Source organism: Mesoplodon mirus, assembly GCF_964341445.2.
Source record: "Mesoplodon mirus genome assembly, chromosome: 4".
Lineage (NCBI taxonomy): Eukaryota > Metazoa > Chordata > Mammalia > Artiodactyla > Ziphiidae > Mesoplodon > Mesoplodon mirus.
Genome location: NC_138979.1, coordinates 101,980,519 through 102,004,147, shown reverse-complemented (window position 1 = coordinate 102,004,147; position 23,629 = coordinate 101,980,519). Strand labels below are relative to the sequence as shown.

At 48.1% G+C, this 23,629-nt stretch overlaps 4 protein-coding genes and 2 long non-coding RNA genes across 7 annotated transcripts; 4 read left to right on the top strand and 2 right to left on the bottom strand.

Annotated features, from left to right (window-relative positions):
- Nucleotides 1-667: 667 nt before the first annotated feature.
- Nucleotides 668-14,037, bottom strand: ELL3 (elongation factor for RNA polymerase II 3). Its single transcript, XM_082617381.1, has 12 exons — nucleotides 13,954-14,037; nucleotides 3,829-3,962; nucleotides 3,555-3,590; nucleotides 3,095-3,207; nucleotides 2,764-2,965; nucleotides 2,595-2,674; nucleotides 2,384-2,459; nucleotides 2,016-2,199; nucleotides 1,889-1,931; nucleotides 1,591-1,762; nucleotides 1,316-1,360; nucleotides 668-1,237 (listed from the first exon to the last, which is right to left on the bottom strand). Exons 2-12 carry the CDS (start codon nucleotides 3,958-3,960, stop codon nucleotides 1,127-1,129), a joined length of 1,194 nt encoding a protein of 397 aa, XP_082473507.1. The 5' UTR covers nucleotides 3,961-3,962; nucleotides 13,954-14,037; the 3' UTR covers nucleotides 668-1,126.
- SERF2 (small EDRK-rich factor 2) lies at nucleotides 13,258-15,045 on the top strand. 2 transcript variants are annotated; one of them, XM_082617383.1, is made up of 3 exons: nucleotides 13,258-13,377; nucleotides 13,974-14,082; nucleotides 14,685-15,045. In XM_082617383.1, exons 1-3 carry the CDS (start codon nucleotides 13,371-13,373, stop codon nucleotides 14,968-14,970), a joined length of 402 nt encoding a protein of 133 aa, XP_082473509.1. In that variant the 5' UTR covers nucleotides 13,258-13,370; the 3' UTR covers nucleotides 14,971-15,045. The 2 variants fall into 2 exon arrangements, with proteins under 2 accessions (XP_082473509.1, XP_082473510.1); XM_082617384.1 differs by having other exon boundaries at nucleotides 13,283-13,377; nucleotides 14,708-14,916.
- A 246-nt stretch (nucleotides 15,046-15,291) lies between these two features.
- Nucleotides 15,292-16,498, top strand: LOC309802117. The gene is made up of 3 exons (XR_014293718.1): nucleotides 15,292-15,434; nucleotides 15,654-15,845; nucleotides 16,378-16,498. It is a non-coding gene; the product is annotated as an uncharacterized lncRNA (long non-coding RNA).
- SERINC4 (serine incorporator 4) lies at nucleotides 15,841-20,545 on the bottom strand. The gene is given in 16 exon segments (XM_082617386.1): nucleotides 15,841-16,084; nucleotides 16,086-16,142; nucleotides 16,146-16,221; nucleotides 16,416-16,569; nucleotides 16,708-16,756; nucleotides 17,184-17,256; nucleotides 17,661-17,762; nucleotides 17,764-17,774; nucleotides 17,778-17,785; nucleotides 17,890-17,985; nucleotides 18,170-18,372; nucleotides 18,629-18,722; nucleotides 18,850-18,929; nucleotides 19,398-19,576; nucleotides 19,752-19,928; nucleotides 20,420-20,545. Coding segments are annotated over 16 exon segments (1,494 nt in total). The 5' UTR covers nucleotides 20,522-20,545; the 3' UTR covers nucleotides 15,841-16,051.
- Nucleotides 19,558-20,368, top strand: LOC309802118. The gene is made up of 3 exons (XR_014293719.1): nucleotides 19,558-19,647; nucleotides 19,797-19,899; nucleotides 20,065-20,368. It is a non-coding gene; the product is annotated as an uncharacterized lncRNA (long non-coding RNA).
- A 467-nt stretch (nucleotides 20,546-21,012) lies between the features above and the next one.
- On the top strand, nucleotides 21,013-22,408 carry HYPK (huntingtin interacting protein K). The gene is made up of 4 exons (XM_082617382.1): nucleotides 21,013-21,300; nucleotides 21,638-21,693; nucleotides 22,044-22,095; nucleotides 22,248-22,408. Exons 1-4 carry the CDS (start codon nucleotides 21,139-21,141, stop codon nucleotides 22,341-22,343), a joined length of 366 nt encoding a protein of 121 aa, XP_082473508.1. The 5' UTR covers nucleotides 21,013-21,138; the 3' UTR covers nucleotides 22,344-22,408.
- Nucleotides 22,409-23,629: the final 1,221 nt, after the last annotated feature.

Genomic DNA, 23,629 nt, shown 5'->3' with positions numbered 1-23,629 from the left:
TGAGTGAAACATCCACTTTCTTATGCAACAGTGAGGAATGAAAAGGATACGACTGGTGTGATCTTTGGTTCAGATGAATTGAACCATTTCACTCTTCCTTTTTGTGGGTAAATCCAAATCCTATCCACAGTTCTAGTTTTCAGTTACTGGATAATTCCAGATAGCCCCAGTTGCAGGTGATCCTCAACCTCCATGTTTGGAAAAGGAGAGCTTTATTCCTACTATATCCTCTAGTTACCAATTTCAACAGGGGTCCCCAGCCCCTGGGCCGGTCCATGGCCTGCTAGGACCCGGGCTGCACAGCAGGAGGTGAGCGGTGGGCGAGTGAGCGAAGCTTCATCTGCCGCTCCCCATCGCTCGCATTACCGCCTGAACTACCGCCACAGCCCCCCGCCCCAGTCTGTGGAAAAATTGTCTTCCATGAAACCGGTCCCTGGTGCCGAAGAGGTTGGGGACCACTGAATTACGAGATTTGACAGAGTCTCCTAGCAAAATATATATCAGGATCATCCATAGTGCTTTGAAAAAGTAAAGATGCCTAACCATAATCTTGGAGATTCTAATTCATAAGACCTGGGCTGGGATCTGGGGATCTGATTTTTTAGGGAGCCCCAGAACTGGCTCATATACACAGCCAAGGGTAAGAGGATTCAAGGAAAACATAAACTTGACACAGAAGCAATCAGTTTTAATTTTTTAGCCATGTTTGTAAAAGAATTCACTTTCAGTACGTGGGTAACATCTAAGCCCTTTCCCATTATATCCAGTTGTATTACAATTTCCTTTAGTTCTGTTACCAAAAGTTTTCATTGTTTCTTCAGGGAGGCTACCAAGTAAATTCTGATGTTCTCAAGGTATCTTGTCCTGGAAATGGTATCATTTCTCAGCATTTAAAAATAACTTGGCTGAACTAAAGGTGGAGAAGCCAAGTCTCTGCTACTTTTCCTAGTCTCTTGGGCACAGCTGTGGAGTCTTGGCACTGTGCCCATGCCCTAAAAATTTAAATATGGCAATATGAAAACCAAACCTTAAGAACCTGGTGGGAACATGGACTCAGCAATAAGAAGAGCAGACAACTGTACTCTAGTTAATAGCTGCTTTGTTCCTTCTTAGCCCTCTGTCATCTTCAGCTGCCCCTGTTCTTTTCCTCAAACTCCAGGATGAGACCTTTAATGTGGGACAATTTCTGATGCAGGTACTCACAGCGGCGCTTTTCTTCCCTGTAACCTGGGTACCGCTGCAGAGAAAAAGCATCCATGTCAAAAAAAAAAAGTCAGTTCTGCCTTTTTGCTGCCATTCCCAGGCCTGGTCTTACCTTCCTGAACTTTTTATATTCCTGGACTATCTTTTCTTCCAGCATCTGAAACAGAAAATGTTAGCACCAAGTTTAACCTTAAGAAAAAAGCTCCAGTTCTCTTAGGGAGTGAAGGAACTTCCCTTCTCATTCTACCAAATTATACAGACTAATTTTTCCCTTAAAACTGGCTTGCTTGTCACGTTGGTTGTTGAACAAACAGGATTATGGGCAGTTAGCCAGGAGTTGACGGCCAGTAGAGCTCAGGGGCCAGCCTGGGCCCATCCAGCCCTTACCTTGTGTTCTGGAGTTCCTCGTTGGGTGCTCTTCATCTCTGCTCCCAGCTCTCTGAACCTTTGGCTTGCAGCCCCAACACGGGCATGCAGGGTGCGGTATTCAGCATAATCTGTCTCAAAGTCCTGCTTGTAAGCATGGTGCTGTTCTGCACTGTGGATGGCCCTGTATTGCCTGCCAGGAGCAGAGTATTGTCACCTTCAATATCATTGCCCCCCAAAGCTTCCAGCTCCCAGGAAGTTTACCTTAATATCTCATATGCACAAGCCTTGATAAAATTGGAAATGGCAGGGGACTCACAGGAGGTAATCTGGTACCTCTTCAGGGCTTGGGGATTCAGAGTCTAGGAAGGAAGCAAGACATGAAGGTGATGATAGGCTTTTTTCCCCCCCACTATGGCAGTTTCACCCTCCTCCCATTAACTCACCTGCTTGAACTGAGGGACAGTGCACCAGCCTGGAGCTAATGTCTTCATCTTTATCTTCTTGCTCCCAATCTTCTCCCTCCTGTAGCTCCAGACTAGGCAGCCCTTGTAGGGGACTTGGAGCTAGAGACAGAGATCTGAGCCTCTTTTCTTTTAGTTTTACAGTAGCTGCAGGTGCTGGACGTTTCTGTTGGAGAAAATATCTCTGTCACATGAACAGTAAGCCAGAAGCCTCCTATTCTGTCCTTCTCTTTAAAATTACTTCCATATAATGAGCTCTAGGAGCATGAAAATGATAAGGTCCCAATTGGTACATTTTAGCCTCATTGGACACAACTCTCTTTGAAAAAACCCTTGCTATTACAACTTACCTTGTCCACGTGTTTCTGGCTAGCAGAGGAAGGCAGTACCTGATGAGGCTCTCTGTTTGGAAGATGGGTCTGGTTCCTAGGATATTTGAAGAGGGAATGGGAGAGGTGAAGCCAAGGGTAGGGCTGGATCCCTTTTTACAGCATTTAGGGTGGAGATTAGAGAAGACAATACCAGGGCTTCCCAGGTTAGTCCCACCCTGCCCCCAAGTACCTCACTTCCCACTGTGCCATGTGTTCCCTCAAGGATCCTGGGAGTGACTGTCCTTGGCTGCTTGCCAGTGGATCTGACACCTGGCAGGGAAAGTGGCAGGGGCACTTGTTTCCCTAGGCTTCAGGCTTTGCCCCACCTTATCCCAACTCCCTGCAGTTTCTGGCCTTACCTCTTCTAGTGCCATCTGTGGCTGTGAAATTGTGTCTCCTGCAGAATAGTCTCCCATGTTCTGCCAGCTCTCGTGACCTCTGGCATCTTCAGTCAGGTTGTGTCCCTGAACTGAAGATGGGGCTGGGATAGAATCCATGGCTGCCCAAATAGTGAGGCACTCCCTGAGTGGACCCAGGCAGTGGAGGCGGTTAGGCCCAGATCTGGAAAGAGGTGGTTTAAAACAAAAAACAAACAAAAAACAGGAAGGTGGAGATCTTTGAAGCACCTCTGGATATCCCCTTCCCGGACTTTGCACAAACTCTTTCTTACCTGCTACCTATTCCCCTTACCTGCCTAAATGTTGGCACACAAGGTCCAAGCCACCACCAGGGCCCTCCTGGCCACACTGAGACACTATGAAGGAAAAGAGGCAGGACCAGCCAGGACCTGGGAGCCTCAAATACTGTGGGTGAAAGGAGACCGTAAGCTCTATGAAAGTCAGTTCCTCCTCCTACTATCAATGCCACTCCTCCCTGAGCCAGCCTAAGCCTGAAGATGGGTCCCACGGGGCTCATTAGCACACCAGGTGCAGCTGGGCCTGAGTTCCTCAGGAGGCTAAGACGGCACAGGCTCTTCAACCGCAGCCTCTTGGGACCACAACCCAGCAGCCCTTTGCCCCATTTGGGGTTCAATTCTCGAAACTTCCTCAGACCTTGACTGCCCTCAGCCTCCCGCCCTGATGGTACCTTCCTGGAGCCCATGTCTGTTCTCCCTGCACTCCACCTCCACACACCCCAGGCCCGCGCTTACCCCTCGGTTGCCTTGGAAAGCAATCACTGGCCGAACCTGGGGGGAAAGCACAGACTTGAGCTATGAGCAGGTGAAGCAGCGTCCCGGATCCGGCGTTGGGTGCCCGGGGTGGGGGTGGGGGGACCTGCCTCGCAGGCTTCACTTGGAAAGGTGGGGAGGCCGGAGGCTGAGGATGCTGCTTCCCATCCCCAAGCCCCTTCGGCAGGGTCGCCGGCTGAGGCCCGACTTCCCTAGGGGTAGGGGATGGAGAGGATGGGGCCCGGGCGGGCCGTACCTGTTGCCGCTGACACTCGTGCAGCGCCCGCAGCACCGCGTCGTTGAGCCTGAGCAGCAGGAGGCTGGTCCGGGCAGCGGGGGTGAAGCAGAGCCGGAGCTTCCCACTCAGAAGCTCCTGGGGTCCCTCCATGGCTGCGAGGTTCAGAGCAAATAGGACGGGAGCCACAGACCAGGGCCACTACCACCGCCGCTGTGCAGGGCTAGGCTGGCACACCCGGTAGCCCAGGTAGGCCCCGCCCCCCGCTGGGACCCCACCCCAGGCCCCACCCACAGCCAGCCCCACCTCTGGGATTTCCCGCTCGCGTGGGCGGCGCTTCGCTCTCCCCCAGATGTTAGCACCTATCCCAGCGGTTTCTTCTTGGATTGGCATGCGCTTTTTGGGCTTTCGGAAGGTGCTCTCCCAGTTCCGGGGAGAAAGTCTGCAGCCAGCTTCAGACCTCTCACCAGAGTCCCCAGTCCTGCCTCAGTTTTTCCACCTAACCTGAACACTTAAAGAGTTTCGGTCTCTAAGTGAAGCTGAACCTGCAACCCCTAGAGGGTTTTAGACGCAGAAGGGCGGGAGACAGCGACAGCGACTGGTTGCTGGGCGGGCCCAGCCCATTACGCCAAGAGCCCCAAGGGACCGGAGGCTGGCGGACCCGAAGGGGGATTCCCGACGCCAACACCTGGCCTAGCGCTTTTGCTTTTTCCTGCCCGACGTACTGCGGCGAACCCGGAGCCGGTTTCTAACTATGAATGGAGAGAAAATCAGACCCCGTTTTTGGCAGCAGTGAAGCTTGGCTGTCGCAAGCCGGAGCGCCCCCCATCGATGGGCAGAGATGGGGGCCGTGGTTGGTGGCAGGAAAGTTGCAGGGCAGAGGAGAGGGAGAACTCAGTCACAGGTCTCCCTTCCTGGCCTATACACGTGAGATTGGTGGACACTGGTGTGAAAGGGAGCAGGCTCACTCCCTCAGGAGGACCAAGAGGTGCCACGAAGTTTCCAGACATTCTGGAGGTCCAGATCCTGGTGCAGTGAAACCCCAGGACCAATCTCCTGTCGGCCCTTGGTGTCTCCACCTGTCCCTGTTTGGGTATGTCTCCCAAGAGCCCTGGTGTTGTTCTCTTTCCTAGCTAGGATACCTCTGCTAAATCCCTGGACGGGCATAATCCCAGATGACCTTAATGCCCTTCACCTTAAATCAAATTATCTATACATTTGTCAAAACTCATCAAATTGCACACTTAAAATGTATCTATTTTAATGTCTGTAAATTATACCTCAATAAAGTTGATTTTTATTTTTTGGCCACACCCTGCGGCTTCTGAGATGTTAGTTCCCCCACCAGGGATTGAACCCAGGCCACAGCAATGAAAGCACCATATCCTAACCACTGGACCTCCAAGGAACTCCCTAAATTTGACTTTTAAAAAATAATTTATTTATTTTATTTTTGGCTGCGTTGGGTCTTCGTTGGTGTGCGCGGGCCTTCTCTAGTTGTGGAAAGTGTGGGCTACTCTTCGTTGCGGTGCGCATGCTTATTGCAGTGGCTTCTCTTGTTGCGGAGCACGGGCTCTAGGCTCACGGGCTTCAGTAGTTGTGGCACGCGGGCTTAGTTGCTCCGTGGCATGTGGGATCTTCCCGAACCAGGGCTCGAACCCGTGTCTCCTGCCTTGGCAGGCAGATTCTTAACCACTGCGCCACCAGGGAAGCCCCCCAAAATTTGACTTCTTAAAAAAAATTAATTAATTTTTGGCTGTGTTGGGTCTTCGTTGCTGCTCACAGGCTTTCTCTAGTTGCGGGGAGAGGGGGCTACTCTTCGTTGCTGTGCGTGGGCTTCTTATTGCAGTGGCTTCTTTTGTTGCAGAGCACAGGCTCTAGGCACGCGGGCTTCAGCAGCTGTGGCAGGCAGGCTCAGCAGCTGTGGCTCGTGGGCTCCAGAGCGCAGGCTCAGCAGTTGTGGCCCATGGGCCCGGTTGCTCCGCAGCATGTGGGATCCTCCCGGACCAGGGCTCGAACCCTTGTCCCCTGCATTGGCAGGCGCATTCTTAACCACTGTGCCACCAGGGAAGCCCCACGGTTGGGTTTTTAATTTAGTATTTACTTGTCTTTATGGAAGTTATATATGTACATATAAGTTCCATACAAGACATAATGAAAAATATTTATCCCTTATTCCTTTCTGCTTTCTACTGCTTAAAGGAAGTTAAAGCTCTTTTAACTGTTTCTTCTGGCATTTATTGCTTTTTCTAAGTATCATGCCATTTCTGGCCTTTTAAGTGTCAGATATTAGCCATTGGTTTCTATCTTAAAAATGAGGATTTTAACTCTCCCATCCTCTCCATATATATGCATGTACTTTCTCTCTTCATCCTCCTAGTGTAGTAATGTTACTTTTTTTAGATCAATAATGAATGTTTACATTTTATGAGTGTGTAAATATTATTTACAAGCTGTGACACAGTGCACTGTTTACATTTCCTTTCTTGTATGTTTCCCCCTTGATATTAATAATTATTCCTTTTTTGGTTTGTTTACTTAGCTTTGTATGTACTTTTTTAAAAAAATTATTTAATTAATTTATTTTATTTTTGCCTGCGTTGGGTCTTCGTTGCTGTGCGCGGGCTTTCTCTAGTTGCGGAGAGCGGGGTCTACTCTTCATCGCAGTGCACGGGCTTCTCGTTGCAGTGGCTTCTCTTGTTGTGAAGCATGGGCTGTAGGCACGCGGGCTTCAGTAGTTGTGGCACATGGGCTCAGTAGTTGTGGCTTGCGGGCTCTAGAGCGCAGGCTCAGTAGTTGTGGCGCACGGGCTTAGTCGCTCCACGGCATGTGGAATCTTCCTGAACCAGGGCTCGAACCCCTCTCCCCTGAATTGGCAGGCGGATTCTTAACCACTGCACCACCAAGGAAGCCCCTGTATGTACTTATTATCAATTAATTCTTTTTTATATCAATTAATTCTAATATGCTCCTCTAGAAGTGGAAATTTCCTCCTCATATATTCAAATATAATCAGTTATATTATCAGTTTTATCAGTTATAAAACTTATCAGTTTTATAAGTTTCCATTTTTTTCCTTAGGTATATACCTCCAGACCCTTTCATTCTCCTGTTCCACTCTGAAATAGTTGCTTCTCTAAGCCTGCTGTAAAGTTATCATCCTGGGGTCTCCCTTCAAACAGCCTGGGGATTTCCTTATCTCCTATATTGGATGCCCTTTTTTCCTGAATTCTACTACTTTTTTCCTTGATTTACCCCCTCATTTTGGTGTACATCTCCAATAGCTTCCTGGAAAGGGTGCATGGTAGATAAGTCCTTTGAGACTGTGTGTCTTTATTCTATTCTACTTAATTGATAGCTTGGCTGGGTAAAAAAAATTTGGTTGTTAGTTATTTTTCTTCAGATATTTGATGACATCACTCACTGTCTTTTGGACTCCAGTGTTGCTGCTGACAAGTCTGAAGTCATTCTGATTCTTCATCCTTTGTACGTGACCTATTTTGTATCTCAGAAACCTTTAGGATCCTCTCTTTGACTCCAGTGTTCTAGTATGTTGTGGCATCGATCTTTTCTTATTCTTTGTGCTGGGCACTCAGTGGGCCCCCTCTCATTCTGAAACTCATATAATACAGATGTTGGACCTCCTGAACTGATTGCCTAATTTTTAAATTTTTTCCTCTCCATCACTATCTTTTTGCCCAATTTTCTTGACTATTTCTTCAAGTTTTATCTTCCAATGCTCTTATCATATTTTTAATTTCCAAGAGCTCTTTATTGTTCTCTGAATGTTTGTTTTTTATAGCTCCCCTGTTTTTGTTCAATATCCTCTTCATTTCTAAGGTTACTAATTATAGTCCCCCTCCCACTTTCATTTCTGGAATTGTTTCTGATCCTCTAAGACCTTATTTTCTGTTTCTGTTTTGTTTTGGCCTATTTTTATGTTAAAAGTGTTTTCTCCAATGCTTGCTGATCCTCAGTTATCTACTCATCTCTACAAGCAAGGCACTAAAATCTGACTAGAAGCTTAATATGCATGGAGAGCGCTGGTTGTTCTTTAAGATAATCTTACTGGATCATTTCATTATGTGATCTCTGTAATTTCTCTAATTATTCAAGGCTTTTCCCATCTCAGGGCCTTGGCATATGCCATTTCTATTGTTTGTGTATTTCTTAAAATGTACTTGGCAGAAGTTACAGAAATCTGACTCAAGGCAGCTGACACAAAAAACAAATACGTATGGTGGTTCTCATAGCAGGAAGCTCAGTGAGAGAACAAATATTATAGTTGATGTATTCAGTGGCCCAAGAGCATCATCAAGGACCAAGTTTCCTCCTGCCACTCACTTTGCTTCAAACTAAGGCTTGTCCTTCAAGGTCATAGAAGCCAAAAGCAGTAAGGGTTATGTGAATTCTTATTCAAGTCAGTGGGAGAGAGCACTGTCTGTCTCCACAATGGAACAAAAATCCTTCCCTTTGGTCTGATAAGACCAATTTAGGTCATATGCTAACTTCTAAACCTATAACTGTCACAAGGTGAATATCATGCATGGTTTAGGCAATCCTGAGCCAGTAATGCTAAGAGTGATGAGTTTACTTTGATTGACTTAGCCATTCAGGACCACTTTTGGAATATAGGGAGGGAAAGAATTTCCTAAAACTGTATTGCTCTTCCTTGTTAAAGGAGGGATGTTAGAAATGTTTGGAATTCAGCTGCACTGCTGGAGCCTTCTTCTACTTTTCCTACAGGTCTCAGTTGAAAAGTCACCACAGGGTGGTCCAGTGGTTAGGACTCCATGCTATCACTGCCAAGGGCCTGGGTTTGATCCCTGGTCGGGGAACTAAGATCCCATAAGCTGCGTTGCGTGGCCAAAAAAAAAAAAAGTCACCACAGAAGTGGGTCTCTCCCATTATTCTTTGTCCTTGAACTTTTGTTTCTCTTTTAACACTTAACACAAGTTGTAACTTCATACTGTTTGGTTTGGCTACTTGTGAATTTTAAGTCTCCTCTACTGAAGTGTTAACTTCATGAGGTCAGAAACCATGTCAATTTTGTTCACCACTGTATACCCACTGCCTAGAAGTGTCTTGCACTTAATAGGTGTATACTTAATATTTGATGAAGAACCCAGAAATCAATAGTATCTTCCTCTCTAACTGAATATCCAAAATATATTTTGAAGCTGCACACTTTTGCCATTTCTGCTGCCACCATTTTGGTCCAAGTGGCTATCTTCTGTTCCCTGATGTAATGGACATCTTTTGTTTGAGCTGTCTAGCATCCTCCTTTTCTGGGGAACAAACCCCCTTTCTGTGATAAACCTGTTCCTTCCCCATACTAACCATATGGTTCTGGTGGGGGCTACTCTTATTATATCCTGCCCCACACCACCTCCTCACCACAAAGGTAGGCACCTAAACCATCAGAGCCCTGTCCTGGGGTTTTAAAAACTGAATTTAAAGGAAGAGACTCAGACCCCCTCTCTTGGACACACTGTGATATGTGAGGGCAGGGACCACTGGTGGCCCTTTCCTACCATGTCAAGGGATCTGGATTTGAGAAAATAAAGCAAAGAAATGGGGAGGCATCCCCTGTCATTGGTTTTAGTCATTCACACCCCAGCCCATGCCCCAGTTTGGTTATGTAAGCCAACAAATTCCCCTTTTTGCCCCAGTTGGTCTGAACTGCATTTCAATTATCTGTTACCCAATTAGGCCTAGAATCCTGGATGTCTGTGACAGCCATCTGACTGGTCTCCCCATTTCCATTTACCTGCTCTAATCCACTTTCCTTCCATGGAGTGATCTCTTCAAAATTTACATCTTGCTCCTGAAGAGCAGTGACTGGGTTAAACTCTCAGCCCCACCCTTTATTACCTGTGCTTCCTTGGGAAAGTTATTTAACCTGCCTGTGCCAAAGTTTCTAAATAGGTAGAAAGGGAATAATGACACCTCAAAAAGTCATTGTAAGGCCCAAATAAGAAAAGTAAACTTAATATACTTAATAAGTACTCACTCAATGTTAGCGAGTAGTGGTATTAGCAGTAGTGACTCAGATCATATCACTACCCTACCTTCTCCCTGACCTAGTTTCAAAGCATGCTCACTAGGCATTAGTGACTCGCCTACTACCTACCTATCCACTAACCCTGTGGCTCTTGATGGGATGGCCTGAGGGAGCAGGGCCTTAGGGCCTTCACACATTCTGTTTCCTCTCCTAAAATGTTGTCCCCGCCTCCCCCCACCCCTTGCCCTGGCTAAATCCTCCTCCTTTTGCCTCAGCTCAGTTATCACTTGCTTTACTTCTCTAATCAAAGTTAGGGTCTACAGATATACTCCCTTCACAGAACCAGAAGTAGTATGATTTCTTACCAGGAGAGGTAGAAAAATTGTTCACAGATAGTCTTTATTCAGATTAAACTGACATGTATTTTGATGGATAGGTGCTTATGCTGTGTGCCCTGTTAACTCTTTTGAATATCATCCTTGTGTAAAATCAGTTCATTTCTTTCAAAGCAATTATCACAATTGATTTGCATATATATATATATACACACACACACACAGAGAAATACCTATATATGTATTATATATAGAGAGAGAGCTGTTTCTTCTTCTCTACACTATATGTTCCGTGAGTATGGAGATATACATGTTTTGTTCATCACTGTATACCTAATGACTAATACAGTAGTTGGTACATCGTTGGTGCATAACACAATGAATATTTGTTGAAAGAATGAGTGATTTCTTTGGCAATTCCTGGAAACGTTAGACTGGAGGGAGGTGTGGCAACCAGCCTAAGTTCTGTTAGGATTGGAAATAGACTCTTGAGCATGGGGGTAGAGTGGGGTGAGTTAATAAGAAGAGACTTGTTACAGGGTTGTTCCACTCTCTCACCCACCTGAGCAGCTGGAGTTGATAAAGAGGTAGCAGGTGCCAAAAGAGAACTTGCTTCCTCATCCTGCACTATTTCACTCATCCCTGGTTAGCTCAGTTTTCTCCATGGGGCTGGTTCTGTAGTCTCTCTATATGCAAGAGGACCCATTGGAACCTGGGGGCTAGGAAGCCAGATAGTCCAAACTCTTTTTGTGAACTGTGGTCAGTCTGTTGCTATAAGTCTGCAGATGCTGTCCCCACCCTTGAAGTCCAGTTTCCTCATCTTCTCACTTTATATGTGGGGTCCCTAAATCCTGCCTCACCTCCTTCTCTCAGAGCCTTGGGTCCCTAACTCTCAACCTCGTGCTAAGTTAAAGTGGAGGTATTTTCTCTGCCCTCTGGCTGTTGGCCAGTGGCCACAGTTCTTCACCACATGGGCCTCTCCTCCTGACATGACAGCTGGCTGTCCCTGAGCCACTGATCCAAGAGAGAAAGGAAAGCACAAGCTGCAATGTCTTTTAGCATCAGAAGCGATATACCATCACTTCTGCCATATTCTATTGGTCACATAGACCAACCCAGATTTAGTGTGGGAGAGGATTACACAAGGATGTGAATACCAGAAGGGAGGGATCATTAGGGGCCATTTCAGAGACTGGTTAATACTCAGGAGTTAGAGGAATTTGGAGAATGAAGAGGAGGTTTTAGGACTTGCCGAAGGGAGATGGAGAGGACATTAACCAAGTGCCTATTATGGGCCAAGTCCTTTATATTAATTATCTATATTAATCTTTTCCACAACACTAAGGGGTAGATATTATTCCCATTTTTCATATAAAGGAATTGAAGCATGGAAAAAACGATTGTCCAAAATCAAATCCAGTAAGTAGCAGAGTCAGAATTTGCACATTGTTATGTGTGCCACCAATGTTGATCTATTACATTTGGTATGTACCAAAGGGTGGGATATATGCTACTGGTGATATAAGAAGTAAATTTAATAGTATAGAGACATAGCAGTAAGTAACATTGAAAGTATAAAAATTAAATGCTTTTCAATATTCTGATGATGGCAAGAAAAAGCTTCAGTTTGGGAGACTTATGCCTTATTACCTCTTTAACACTTGTTAATTTCTCTCTCTGAGAAAGAGAGGGCAGGCCCCAGTTTCAGTAGCTTTGACGTTGATGTTATTTTGGTAGAATTTAATAATATATTTCCTTTTCATTGTATTTCTTTTTATAGTTACTTTCGGTTTGTGGGCAGGTGATACCGATTTTAAATTTACTAAAGGAATATGAAGTTTGGGTTATATCCTTCATTTGAAACTGATACAGGGAGTTCCCTGGTGGTTTAGTGGTTAGGATTTAGTGTTTTCACTGCGGAGGCCCAGCTTCAATCCGTGGTGGGGGAACTGAGATCCCCACAAGCCACACAGCGCAGCCAAAACAAAACAAAACAAACCAACCCTGGTAAAAAATTTTAAAGTAATAAATAGTAGTAGTTCAAGTGATACCTGGGTATGGCAAAAATTGTGAGGATGGTACTGAATGAGGTTTATTGTCTTCCCTCAGCTCTATGTTGAGAAAGAAGCCAGTCTGAAGTGCCAGCCTCAGCTTGGTTCTGCTGTGGGCACTAGCTGGAGAGAATCGGAAGTTAAAATTTACAACCAGTCCTTCCCTGTGAGATTTCCTAAGCATTTCTCCTTTATCCCATGAATTCCTTGGGACTGGTGGGGAGTCTTGTACACAGATTAGTGAAACTGGGAATGAGAGCGATTTCAGTGGGAAATCTAAGCTTCCCGCCCTATTCAACTGCGAATTGTAAACCAGGTGTGGTTGGTGGTGATGGTGGAGATAGTACAGTACAGTGGGGAAATGCCAGAGGGAGAAATGGACATAGTATGTGGATTTTCCAATCTCTTAGTCCCTGATCCAACTCCATAGTCTGTGATTTTGGGGTCCTCCAATACTTCCAAGCTACATATTTGAAGCTTCTATGGGGATATGAACAGGACCAAAGTTTTAGGACATATGGGATGTGGATGCGAATTTCTATACTGGAGGAGTTTGGGATGGGGGAACAATGTGGTTAGAAAGGGGTTTCTGAAGTTGCGTTTGTACACGATTTTACATAGTATGCAAACTCAAGTGTCTAAACAGGTGGTTGGTTGGGGGGGATCCTAGGTAACAAGGGCAAGTTTAGTCCCAGAGTCTTGGTAACAGCACCGGCCGGACCATTTCAGCCCCCACGAACCCCCAGCCCTCTGTTTCCCCTACGTTCCCTCAAAGTGAGTCTGTCCGTGTCCCAAACAGTCCCCGCACGAGGGCACTCTGCCAGGTCACGTGCCCAAGCCCGCGGGAACACCACGTATCCACCCGGAACGCCCCCCCCACTCTGCCCACGTGACCTGGCCTACTTTCTCCCCTCCCGACCTAACGACTTGTTCGGAAAGCCCCGCCCCACGCAGCGCGTTCTGCCTGCGAACCTCCGCCCCTTATCCGCCCGAGCTCCAGCGTGGCTCGCGGCCCCCACGTGTTCCTTCCTGTCCAATGGGAATCGGCTCCAGGGCGCGAAGGGGCGGGGAGGAAAAGACAACTTCGTTACGCTTCGAGAAAGGGGCGGGGCCTGCAACGTCGTATTGAACGAGGGGACGCAACGGAGGCAGGCCGGAGCTGCTGCCGTCGCCATGACCCGTGAGCACTGAGACCCCCTCCTCTTGCCCTTTTCTCCTTTTCCATCCTAAACATGACTGCCGGACCTCGGCATTGACCTCGTTTTGGCTTCCCCAACGAGACCTTTCTCTAGGAGCGCTGTTTAGCGACCCTCACACTTGGAGCCCGGAAGTCGACCCTTTGCCCACCGAGACACTTCTTGAGAACCTCCCCACCTCGTCAGGCAAAGGCCCTCCCCGACGCTCTGCGGTGTGGGAAGAAGCCCTGCGCCCCTGTGATAGACCCAGATCCCCCATTCCAGATCCCTGCCCATCCCCCACAGAGACCCAGACCGTCTAAACATACCGCCACCCCCTGTCTGGGCCCCCATGCTGCCCCGAAATTCGAAGCACGCTTCTAGCAGGCTCCTCAGGACCGTCCTCCGTCCACTCCTCACTTTGACCTGCCCCGTGGCAGCTACCCCCTCCGCCCAATCTGCAGCCTAGGCCCCGAAAAGGGCCGGTGTCGGCGCCCCGGGAATGAAGTGTTGGACCCTACGAGTGTCCGGTGAGGGGAGAGGGTCGCCGGTGTGTGGCCAGAAAGGCCCTCGCGTCTCACCTTTTATCTTCTTTCTCTAGGCGGTAACCAGCGCGAGCTCGCCCGCCAGAAGAATATGAAAAAGCAGAGCGACTCGGTTAAGGGAAAGCGCCGAGATGACGGGCTTTCTGCTGCCGCCCGCAAGCAGAGGTAGCCCCAGGGAGGGGAGGGGAGGGGAGGGGTGGGGTGAGACCTGGCTTTAGACCAAGGGTTGTACCTGGAAAGAGAGTTAGCTCAGAGCTTACATCTAGACGAGTCGTGAGAGGCAGAGTGCATTGTTTCCTCTAGGGTTTTATTCCTCTCACCCTTTAAATTGTTAGCTCACAGCCTTATAGGAAGGGACTGGGGCGGGTGCTGCCCTCGGTCTGATTTCTGAGTGCCCCCGGGTCTGACATTAAGGGCAAGGGCAGGGAGCTTCACATTTCAAATGCAGTGGTGGTTATGACAGCCCAGTACTTTTGGCCCTCCTTGCTGTTCATTTGTCCTCCCTTCTCCCAGCCTTCTCACTGGTGTTGCTGGGTGTGGTACTCAGCACAGAATAGCCTTGGGCCTGTGTGGCCAGACTTCTGACCCCTCGGGCAATAGCCAAATAGAGACTGATTGCCTTTTGAGCCTCAGCTCTCTTCCTCTTGTTCTCCTAGGGTGGGAATACAGCAGCTACATGCTGAATTTTGTCCCATCCACTTCCATCTTATCCTTTGTGCCCTTCATCCCCCTGCATCTTGTCCCTTTTGCCCTCTGGTACCTCCCAGTGCCCCATCATCTCTACCCCCAGGGACTCGGAGATCATGCAGCAGAAGCAGAAAAAGGCAAACGAGAAGAAGGAGGAACCCAAGTAGCTTTGTGGCTTCGTGTCCAACCCTCTTGCCCTTCGCCTGTGTGCCTGGAGCCAGTCCTACCACGCTCGCGTTTTCTCCTGTAGTGCTCACAGGTCCCAGCACCGATGGCATTCCCTTTGCCCTGAGTCTGCAGCGAGTCCCTTTTGTGCTTCCTTCCCCTCAGGTAGCCTCTCTCCCCCTGGGCCACTCCTGGGGGTGAGGGGGTTACCCCTTCCCAGTGTTTTTTATTCCTGTGGGGCTCACCCCAAAGTATTAAAAGTAGCTTTGTAATTCCTTGAGCGCCTGGTTTGACTGGGGATTTGGGGGGATGGGGGTGGAGGAATGGCTGTCCTTTCCCACCAAGAGGGGAGAGAACTTCAGACTCTAAAAGGATGTGGATATGTAGACTAAGTGAAACATCACAGGAAAAAATTCTTTTTTGTACTGCAACAAACAGGTATTCTGGGTATGTGGTAGAGAAATCCTCTAAGAGCCTTAGGGACTTCTTTTCTGTGATTTTTTTTGTCCCCCACTCAGACCCTGAACATCATCCTACGGATGGAGTTGAGGTCCTAAGAAGGAAGGCTGCAAGACCTAAATTTATGTCCCTCTTCCTCATTCTTCCTCAGTTTGTTTGCCTGCTTGGACGTTGGCCCAGATCCTGCTGCTCACTGACTTCCCATGGTTAGCTGCTCTCAAGTGTTCACATTCTCTTCTGTTCTGTCATTCCTCATGTGAGGGTGGTTTTTGTCGTCCCATTTCCTTTGACCTCAACATCAGGATTAAAACGTAGGGTAGTCTCTGTGCTCCTTTCTTCCTGCGTCCTGGTTTGTTCTAGGGTTCTGGGCTTCTTAAATCCCTGTACCCAGGGCTGAATTCCTTATTTTCCTTTTTATCTCCAAGGGCAGAGCCAAGTAAGTCTTCAGTCCCTGTTGGTCTTTCCCTGCCCCCATCTCCACCATGAGAGCCAGGAAGGAGCTGATGCCGCACTGTCTGCTGGTTCCTGAGCTGCTGACTTGGGAGTCAGGCTCTTGAGCTGGGGTGAAGACGTAACGGTAGCTCCAGCGTGTCAGATGCTCTGCCCAGAGCATTAGGGTGTGTATGGCCACTTTTTTCAAGTCAGACATACTACTGACTTTAGCCTAAAGGGAGGTAACTACCCATTATGTCCTTGAGGTATTTGTTGGGCTGGACAGCTCCTGTGAGTCAAGACTAGGGGTACAATTTGAAGGGAACCCCAGTTTGTTAAAAGTACCTAGACTGGATATTTGTTATCTGGCAATACTTACGCCATGACGGTGTCACTTGAAGATAAGAGGAGGCTGGGGGTCCTGGGGTTGGGGACCAACAGAATGGTGCCAGTAGCAGCCCCAGATAGAGGAGTACACAGGCCTAGCATGAGGCAACCTTGACCCAGAAGGTAGTCCAGCTACCCGTGGTGAAAGTCTTTTCCAGTTCCGCTCCCTCATAGCTGTGGAACCAAAGTCTCTGGTTAGAGAATCTACAGGGCCATGACTTTTAGATCTGTCCTACCACCCCACCGAAGAGTATGGTATATGGTAGACCCATGTGTGTGTCCTGAGAACTCGGGACTGGCCTTGAATTGCTCTTTCCCTAAAACAACTAGGTTTTCAGAAGAGTGTCCCAGGCCCGCCTCCATCCTACCTGAACCAGTTGGTGAGGGTAACCATGACAGAGAGAGATGCAAGGAAGACGATGAAGTGGAAGGCAGAATAGCTATAGGAAAGCTGCTGGGCTTGCACTGGAGGAGCTGGAGCGGTCTCTTGGCCAGCTGGCCTGGCAGCCCCACCTCTTTGCCCTGGAGAGAGGAAAGGACTGCTGGCAGCAGTGCTGCTGAAACACCTCTTCCCTCCCCCATCTTCTTTTGTGAAGGCACTTGAGGGCTCTTTGGCACTCTGCAGAAATCTGCACTTACGGATCCTCACTTGACACTCACCTTCCTCTGGCTCCACTGTCTCAGGGCAGCAGAAACTGTGAGGGCTTTTGTCAAACAAAAGGCAGCATGTTTTGGAATGACTTTAAAAAGAATGTCTGGGTAACAGTACAGGAAACTCCTCTTTGAAAAGATTGGTGTGGTGTGAAAAGTGGAGGCACACCTGGGTTCAAATTCTAGCTTCAGTATATAACTGGCTATGGGAACTTTGGTAAGATGTTTAACCTTCTGTGCCTCAATTTCTCCATTTGTAAAATGGAGCAAATACCTACCTCACAGGGTTGTTGTGAGGATTAAATTAAATGAGATTATGTATGTAAAGTATCTAGCACAGTGCCTAGCACATTGTGGGTACTCAATAAAAGGTAATAGCAGCTAGAATCTGAGCAATCTGGGTAGAGGCTGATAGGATGTGTGTGTGTCTGTGACTGTGTGTGAGGGGGGAGGGGTATTGGGGATATTGTGCTCTCCATCCTCACCTGGATCTCACAGCTGTAAACCTTGACAGTCCACAAGGGCCCAAATACCTCAGCAAGGTAGGAAGCCTCATTGCTGAGAAGGAAGAGATGGTTCTCAAGCTGGTCCAGTCAGATAGCAGGAGGATTGCCTGAGGACATTTACTGCTAGCTGGTTGGTCCATGTTAGTAACTCTCAGGAAGGGTACTGTGCTCCTGGAGCCCTTTTCCGCCAAAGATTTAGAAATCTTTTCATGTGAGGGCCCTGAAGTCTTTATACATTTAAAAATTCTCAAGTCATTTCCCCTACCCCCTTCATCTCATACAGATCATCTGACAAGTGCTATTCTTAGAAGTTGTTTTTGTTCATGGGGAGCTTTCCTTTTATCTTGCTCTAAAGTTTAAATAAACCGTGGTCCCAGACAGTCTCCTGACCGTCGTTCCCTGTCCTTCTGAGCATCCTCCCGTCTCTCATACCTTTCCCTTGACACCTTTATGCACCAAGCAAAAAGCACACAAGCATACATGATGCCAGCACTCAACACTGCCAGAGAAGTATCTGGTGTTTGGGGTTCCATTTTACTCAGGCCAGGCAGGCACAGAGTGATTCTGTCCTTAAAGGATTACTGAGAAGGGGCAACAGAAGAGAAAGGTGGTAAGAACAAAGAGTTAGGTATTTGGCAGGAGCAAAAAAGGTTTTAGCATGGGGAAATCCATGTCCTGTCCTTACCACTCTCTGGAGGAGGGCTGGAAAGCGCAGAGAATGTCAGGTACATGATATAGCAGCTGTTGACAGAGGCTTGTAGAAGGCCAGAGTGGAGCTGCTCTGGGGAGAATGGGAATCCTTGCTTTAGCCTACAGGGTAGTAATTTCCTTTACTTCTACCCTCACTTGTACTTCTATTCCCCCACCCTTTGGGGGAAGCAGAGAATTGACTGAGGTAGGGAGGCTAATGAAATTGCTATACTAAAGGTTCCCAAAATCTGGAATGTTGCAAGGCATGTATCCACTGAGGTGGATGCAGGGAGTGATGGAGAGGAGACCACAGCAACAAAGATGCAGACTAAGCAGCATCTTGTTGAGCAGGCAGCCATCTGGGGGTGTGTAGTAGTGGAGCAGGAGCACAGCTGCTACACCTGCCATGCTGTAGAACCCTAGGGTGGTCAGCAGCACAGCTAGGAACAAGCGGCAGTCGTGGGCTGCACCTGTTTGCCTAGGGCTGGGAGGTGGGCAGTGGCTTGGCGCTCCAACTCTTCTTTTTACCCATTATCAACTATTCCTCCTCTTCCAGAGGACTGGTGAGACTTACCCATCCCACCTGGCCCACAGTCATTTCACATTCCTGAGCTTTTCGATACTGCTTAGTGGGAAGCTCTAGGACCATCAACCTGTCATGTCCTTTGCCCAACCCAACTGAGTCTAGTAATGTCAGACTTCCCAGGAAGCCTTTAGGGTTATGCCCTCCTTACCAGTTCTTGTTCCAGGAACGAGCAAAGGCTGTAAAAAGCACCAACTGCAGCAGGATGAATGTGAAGCCGCTGTAGATGCCAGTGTAAAGCCAGGCTGCACGTGAGGCACCAGTGGGAAAATGTAGCTGATCGTATCATTACTCCTGGTCCTCTTCCTACCCTCTTTTTTTCTTAGAAAATCTTTTAGCTTACTTCTGCTGATCAGGATGAGATGGAAGTACCTGGGAAGAGATGCTCATCAGGCATGCAGAAGGCCACAGCACAGAGACCTAGCAGGAACAGAAGCTTGAGGAGCCAGAAGCTGGTTAAGAGGGAAAGAGAAAACCAGACTCAGAAGAAAAGGCAAAGGAGAGTGAACAGTGCCAACGGAGGAAGGCAAAGGAGAAAGCAAAACTACAGGAAGGGAGAGAAGAGACAACTAAGTATAGGAAGGGAGGAACCAGTCCCATGTGAGAGGGGCTGGAGATGGGCCCATCACAGCCCATTCCAAATTCTGACTTTCAGATACCTAAATAAAAACATCCGGACAATGTTTTGGAGTTGACAAAAGATTTGCATATAGTAACTCCACTGTGATCTCCATTTCAGAAACTAGAATGTCAAAGAGGGTGAGTTTGTGGCTTGTCACACAGCAAGTACAGTGGAAGCAGGGACTGAAACCTGTTTTCTGTCTTTTTACAGTGCTATTACTTCATCTTGGAATTTCCTTTACTCAGCTTGTGTCTACTTTCCTCCTCATCCCCTCCCCACCCAAAGAATACACACACACCTCTTACGCAGCTGTGCTCTCAGGCTGGTGGGGGAGTGGAGGTCGACCAGCAGCACAGCCGGCAGCAGGTGAAAGGTGGCAGTTCCTGCACATACTCGGTATACAGCCCCCGAGCCGCTGAGCACTGGGCAGTGAGAGTGGCCAAACAGATGGGCACACAGCCCTGAGGGCATCTCGATCTGGAGGGAAGGTACATGTGAGAAATGGCTGGACAAGTCATCATGCATAGAGAAGTACCTCCTTCTTATGGGTATGTCCACTCATTTGTCCCCTTCCCCCAACCTGAATCTTTTGTTTATCTCAGGGTTTCTCCTTTTATCCTGTCCTGCTGCACCCCAACCTCCTCCCACTTACCCCATGTGCCTTGCCCCAGACTCTTTCTACTACCGCCCTTGACAGCAGGAGGCAGCAGACTGCTGAGGTCCCCACGTGGAGGAGGATGTAGAACAGGCGGCTACAAGGAGACTCCGTGAGAGGGGGCCACCTAGAATGGCAGCAGCAGGTACAGGGAGCAGGCCCACAGCAGAGCACCTGAGGGTAGAGCAGATGCAGGGCAGCAAAGTGGAGATTTGCTGAGGAAAGGCTTACATTAATGTACATGTGAGGTTAACCCAAGAGGCTGAATTCCAAAATTTCCCCCTCCCTTCTCTTCTCTCCTTTCACTCAGGAATTCTCAGACTGTCTGGTTCCAAGCTATTTAGGATTGCCTTCCACTGACATCAAGTAGAGCTTTCATCATAAGAGCTTAACTGCAGGCTTGAGCAGAACTTTCTAAAAGCCTAAGTCACATCTGGCCTCTAATCTTTCCCAGGATCTAAACATCCGGTACCGGGTATATGGGAGGAGGTTTAATGATCAGTAGTCTTAGAGGCAAAGAAGCAGAAGGGCCTCACAAGTGAAAGGAAGGCCTATCATCTTTATCAGCTCCCATGGGTTTTCCTCCCTGGCTTCAGCCACCATTCCCTTCCACTTTTTCAGACAGCGCTTGCTCCAGGGAGCTCTCTGCCCAAGTACGCTCTCACCTGATAGAAGGGAAGACTCACTGTGACACTGCTGACTCCACTGCGTTGCTGTGCCAGGCGGAGGGAGGTGCGGGGGCTTGTGACCGCCTTTGCACCCACCATCCTTATCCCAGGGATTAGGCCCAGGTCCACCAGATGGAAGGCAGATGAGAAAGTAGTAGCTTTCTTTTGTCCTCAGCTCATTGGACTCCTGCTGTGCCGGGGCTGGTCACCCAGTTTAAGGCAGAATGGGGAGGGACATCAGGAAAAGAACACCGACCTTCAGGATGTGGTAAATGCAAATGTCCCTGTGAAACTACTTTCTCCCCAGGGCCCTTGGGCCACTCAGTCTGTTCTCCCCAGATTAGGGAGCAGTTTGCATATCTGGTTTGTAGATTAGCATTCTTAATTGGTTTAGGATTAGACGTCATCCATCTTGAACAGAATTCCTTGGGGTGTGTGGGCTGGACCTAGGTGAAGAGGAGGGAAGGATGGGAAGGCCTGGAGTGGTGACGGGTTAGGTCTGGGACACCGCCTGGCAGAAAGCAACACTAGAAGCCCGAAAGGAAGTCTGAGAGGCGTACTGTTTTCCTCGCTGAAGCTTCTAGAACCAGAGCACCAAAGGAGGTGTGGCCCAGGGCCGGTCCCGCCTCCTCCTCTCTCGGCGGAAGTTGCGAGGCAGTTACCGGAAGTCTTCCTGAGGCGGGGCCGGGCTTTTGGGGCGGCGAGGTGGGATCGACATGGCGACCGAGGGGGACGTGGAGCTAGAGTTGGAGACTGAGACCAGCGGCCCGGAGCGGCCTCCAGAGAAGCCACGGAAACATGACAGTGGGGCGGCGGACCTGGAGCGAGTCACCGACTATGCCGAAGAGAAGGAGATCCAGAGTTCCAATCTGGAGACGGTGAGGTTGGCCGGGAGCCTGTCTGGGAGGGATGAGAGCAGAAGGGGCTTGGGCGGCTGAAACTGGAAGCCCAGCTCCAGGACGGGTCTCCATCTCCATGGTGGGAGGAGGCAAGAGGGAAACTGAACCGTCATTGGAGCCCGCCGCTTGCGAAAAGGAACTTGATGGAGATTGGGTTTAAAATGGGTCTCAGGTGCACAGAGTTGAATTAAACGTAGGCCCCGGTTCCTGGTACGCTCGTCATCGTGAATACACACCTCCCCCGCTTGTTACTGGTATTTTAGATTATTAGGAATTGTGGGTAGCAGACCAGTAACTCGATCTTTCTTTCCCGTAGGCCATGTCCGTGATTGGGGATAGACGGTCCCGGGAGCAGAAAGCCAAACAGGAGCGGTAAGTCGTTTTACCTACGGGCCCCTCTCATTCCCCCAGACAAAAACAGCCATCGTTAGGCCTTTGTACCTTGTACTGTTCTTCAACTCTATCACCCATTTCTGTAGATCTAAGATTTACAACTTTACTCTTGTTGGTGGAAGGAAAGGCCCCCCGGCAACACCTGCTGCCTGCTGTAAATATTCCAGGGGATGGGATGGGATGTTAGGTGAGAGGGTGGGAGTCGTTTTGTATTTTCAGTCAACAGTGTTTATCAAGTCACTTATTTGTAAGGCACAGCTGGAAAAAATCCTTTCTGGGAGTTTATGGTGGAGGTAAAGAATGAGGACTAAGTACATGAATATTTGCAGGGAGAAGGAACTGGCAAAAGTCACCATCAAGAAGGAAGATCTGGAGCTGATAGTGAGTAGTAATGTCTAACTAGTGTATGGGGTGGGGGAGGTTTCTTTGTTTAATTTGGGTTGTTTCCTGAAACAAGTAGAGTCCTCATGTTTTGCTGGCACATTAATGCCCGGGAGGAGACTTAGGTAAAATCATTGATCCTTTTCCTGCAGATGACAGAGATGGAGATCTCGCGAGCAGCAGCAGAACGGAGCTTGAGGGAACACATGGGCAACGTGGTAGAGGCTCTTATTGCCCTAACCAACTGATTTGTATTTTCTCAGACCTACCCACTGAATTAACTTATTTCAATAAAGATGTCGTTTTTTTTTTTTTCCAAGTTGCAGTTTTATCATTTTGGATCAAGTGCAATGTATATCATATTGTATTTTATTGTGGGAAATTTACATGTTGGAGTATAACTCTTAATGAACCTATGTGAAGGATCAGTGTAGAAGAGTACCTCATGTTCAGATGCAGATGCTATGTGGCAGATCAGGCTCATTCATATGACTAGTTCTCAACAGCATTCGAGGTACACTTAGAGTCTCAGCAAAGTGTACTGTACTCCATGGCATGCGTCTCTAGGGTAGCTTATGAACAGCTGAAAGGCCAGTACCTGCCTAGGAGCCACTGTATATAATTTTAAGTTCCCAATCCAGTTCATAAGCCACTGTGAGTTAGAATTTAGGTACTGAGGTGGAAACATGGTAACTACAATAGAAGTTATCAAAGGTTATGTCTTATATAGAATTAATTTGTGAAAGATTTTGACTTAATATTTTCTGAACCACAACACTTACACCTTGGATTCCATTTTCTAACCTGGAGAGAAAGCAATTTTACTTTAATAGTTGATCAAATTTTTGATCACCAACTCACCCTTGCTGAGCTTGTTTCCTCAACTATAAAATGATACATAGATCTGATAGGTTGTTGTAAGAACTCATGAGCAGGTGAAATGTAGCTCTCACTCTCATTTTGGCTCTAGGATAATTCTTAGATTGTATCTCCTTCTGGCACATACAAGTGACATATTCATCTCTGTTTATTACCTCACAGTAATTATTTGCACTCGTATTTTTATTCTAGGACATTTAAGGATTTATGAGTGTTTCTTCTAGTGGGGCATTTAAAGATTGTGAAAAGACCTTGCCCGTCTCATTTTTTAAAATGAGATATTTTTGGCTGAGTTGGGTCTTTGTTGCTGTGCGCGGGCTTTCTCTATTTGTGGCGAGCGGGGGCTACTCTTGGTTGCAATGCACGGGTTTCTTATTGCAGGGGCTAAGCCTCTTGTAGAGCACGGGCTCTACGTGCATGGGCTTCAGTAGTTGCAGCATGTGGGCTCAGTAGCTGTGGCTTGCGGGCTCTAGAGCGCAGGCTCAGTAGTTGTGGCACACGGGCTTAGTTGCTCCGCAGCATGTGGGATCTTCCTGGACCAGGGCTTGAATCCGTGCCCCCTGCATTGGCAGGCGGATTCTTAACCACTGTGCCACCAGGGAAGTCCCGCCCTTCTCGTTTTTTAATGCAATTTCGAGATAGTCTTCCCACTGGT

What these genes read in the sequence shown, in the direction of transcription:
- ELL3 (XM_082617381.1), bottom strand. Translation starts at nt 3,960, where the DNA reads ATGGAGGGACCCCAGGAGCTTCTGAGTGGGAAGCTCCGGCTCTGCTTC. An exon ending in CACAGATGGCACTAGAAGAG is followed by an intron (nt 2,675 to 2,763) that starts GTAAGGCCAGAA and finishes TTTCCCTGCCAG; the next exon opens with GTGTCAGATCCACTGGCAAG. An exon ending in AATATAAAAAGTTCAGGAAG is followed by an intron (nt 1,238 to 1,315) that starts GTAAGACCAGGC and finishes TTTTCTCTGCAG; the next exon opens with CGGTACCCAGGTTACAGGGA.
- SERF2 (XM_082617383.1), top strand. An exon ending in GCTGCCGCCCGCAAGCAGAG is followed by an intron (nt 14,083 to 14,684) that starts GTAGCCCCAGGG and finishes GGTACCTCCCAG; the next exon opens with TGCCCCATCATCTCTACCCC.
- HYPK (XM_082617382.1), top strand. Translation starts at nt 21,139, where the DNA reads ATGGCGACCGAGGGGGACGTGGAGCTAGAGTTGGAGACTGAGACCAGC. An exon ending in AGAGTTCCAATCTGGAGACG is followed by an intron (nt 21,301 to 21,637) that starts GTGAGGTTGGCC and finishes TCTTTCCCGTAG; the next exon opens with GCCATGTCCGTGATTGGGGA. An exon ending in AGGAAGATCTGGAGCTGATA is followed by an intron (nt 22,096 to 22,247) that starts GTGAGTAGTAAT and finishes CTTTTCCTGCAG; the next exon opens with ATGACAGAGATGGAGATCTC.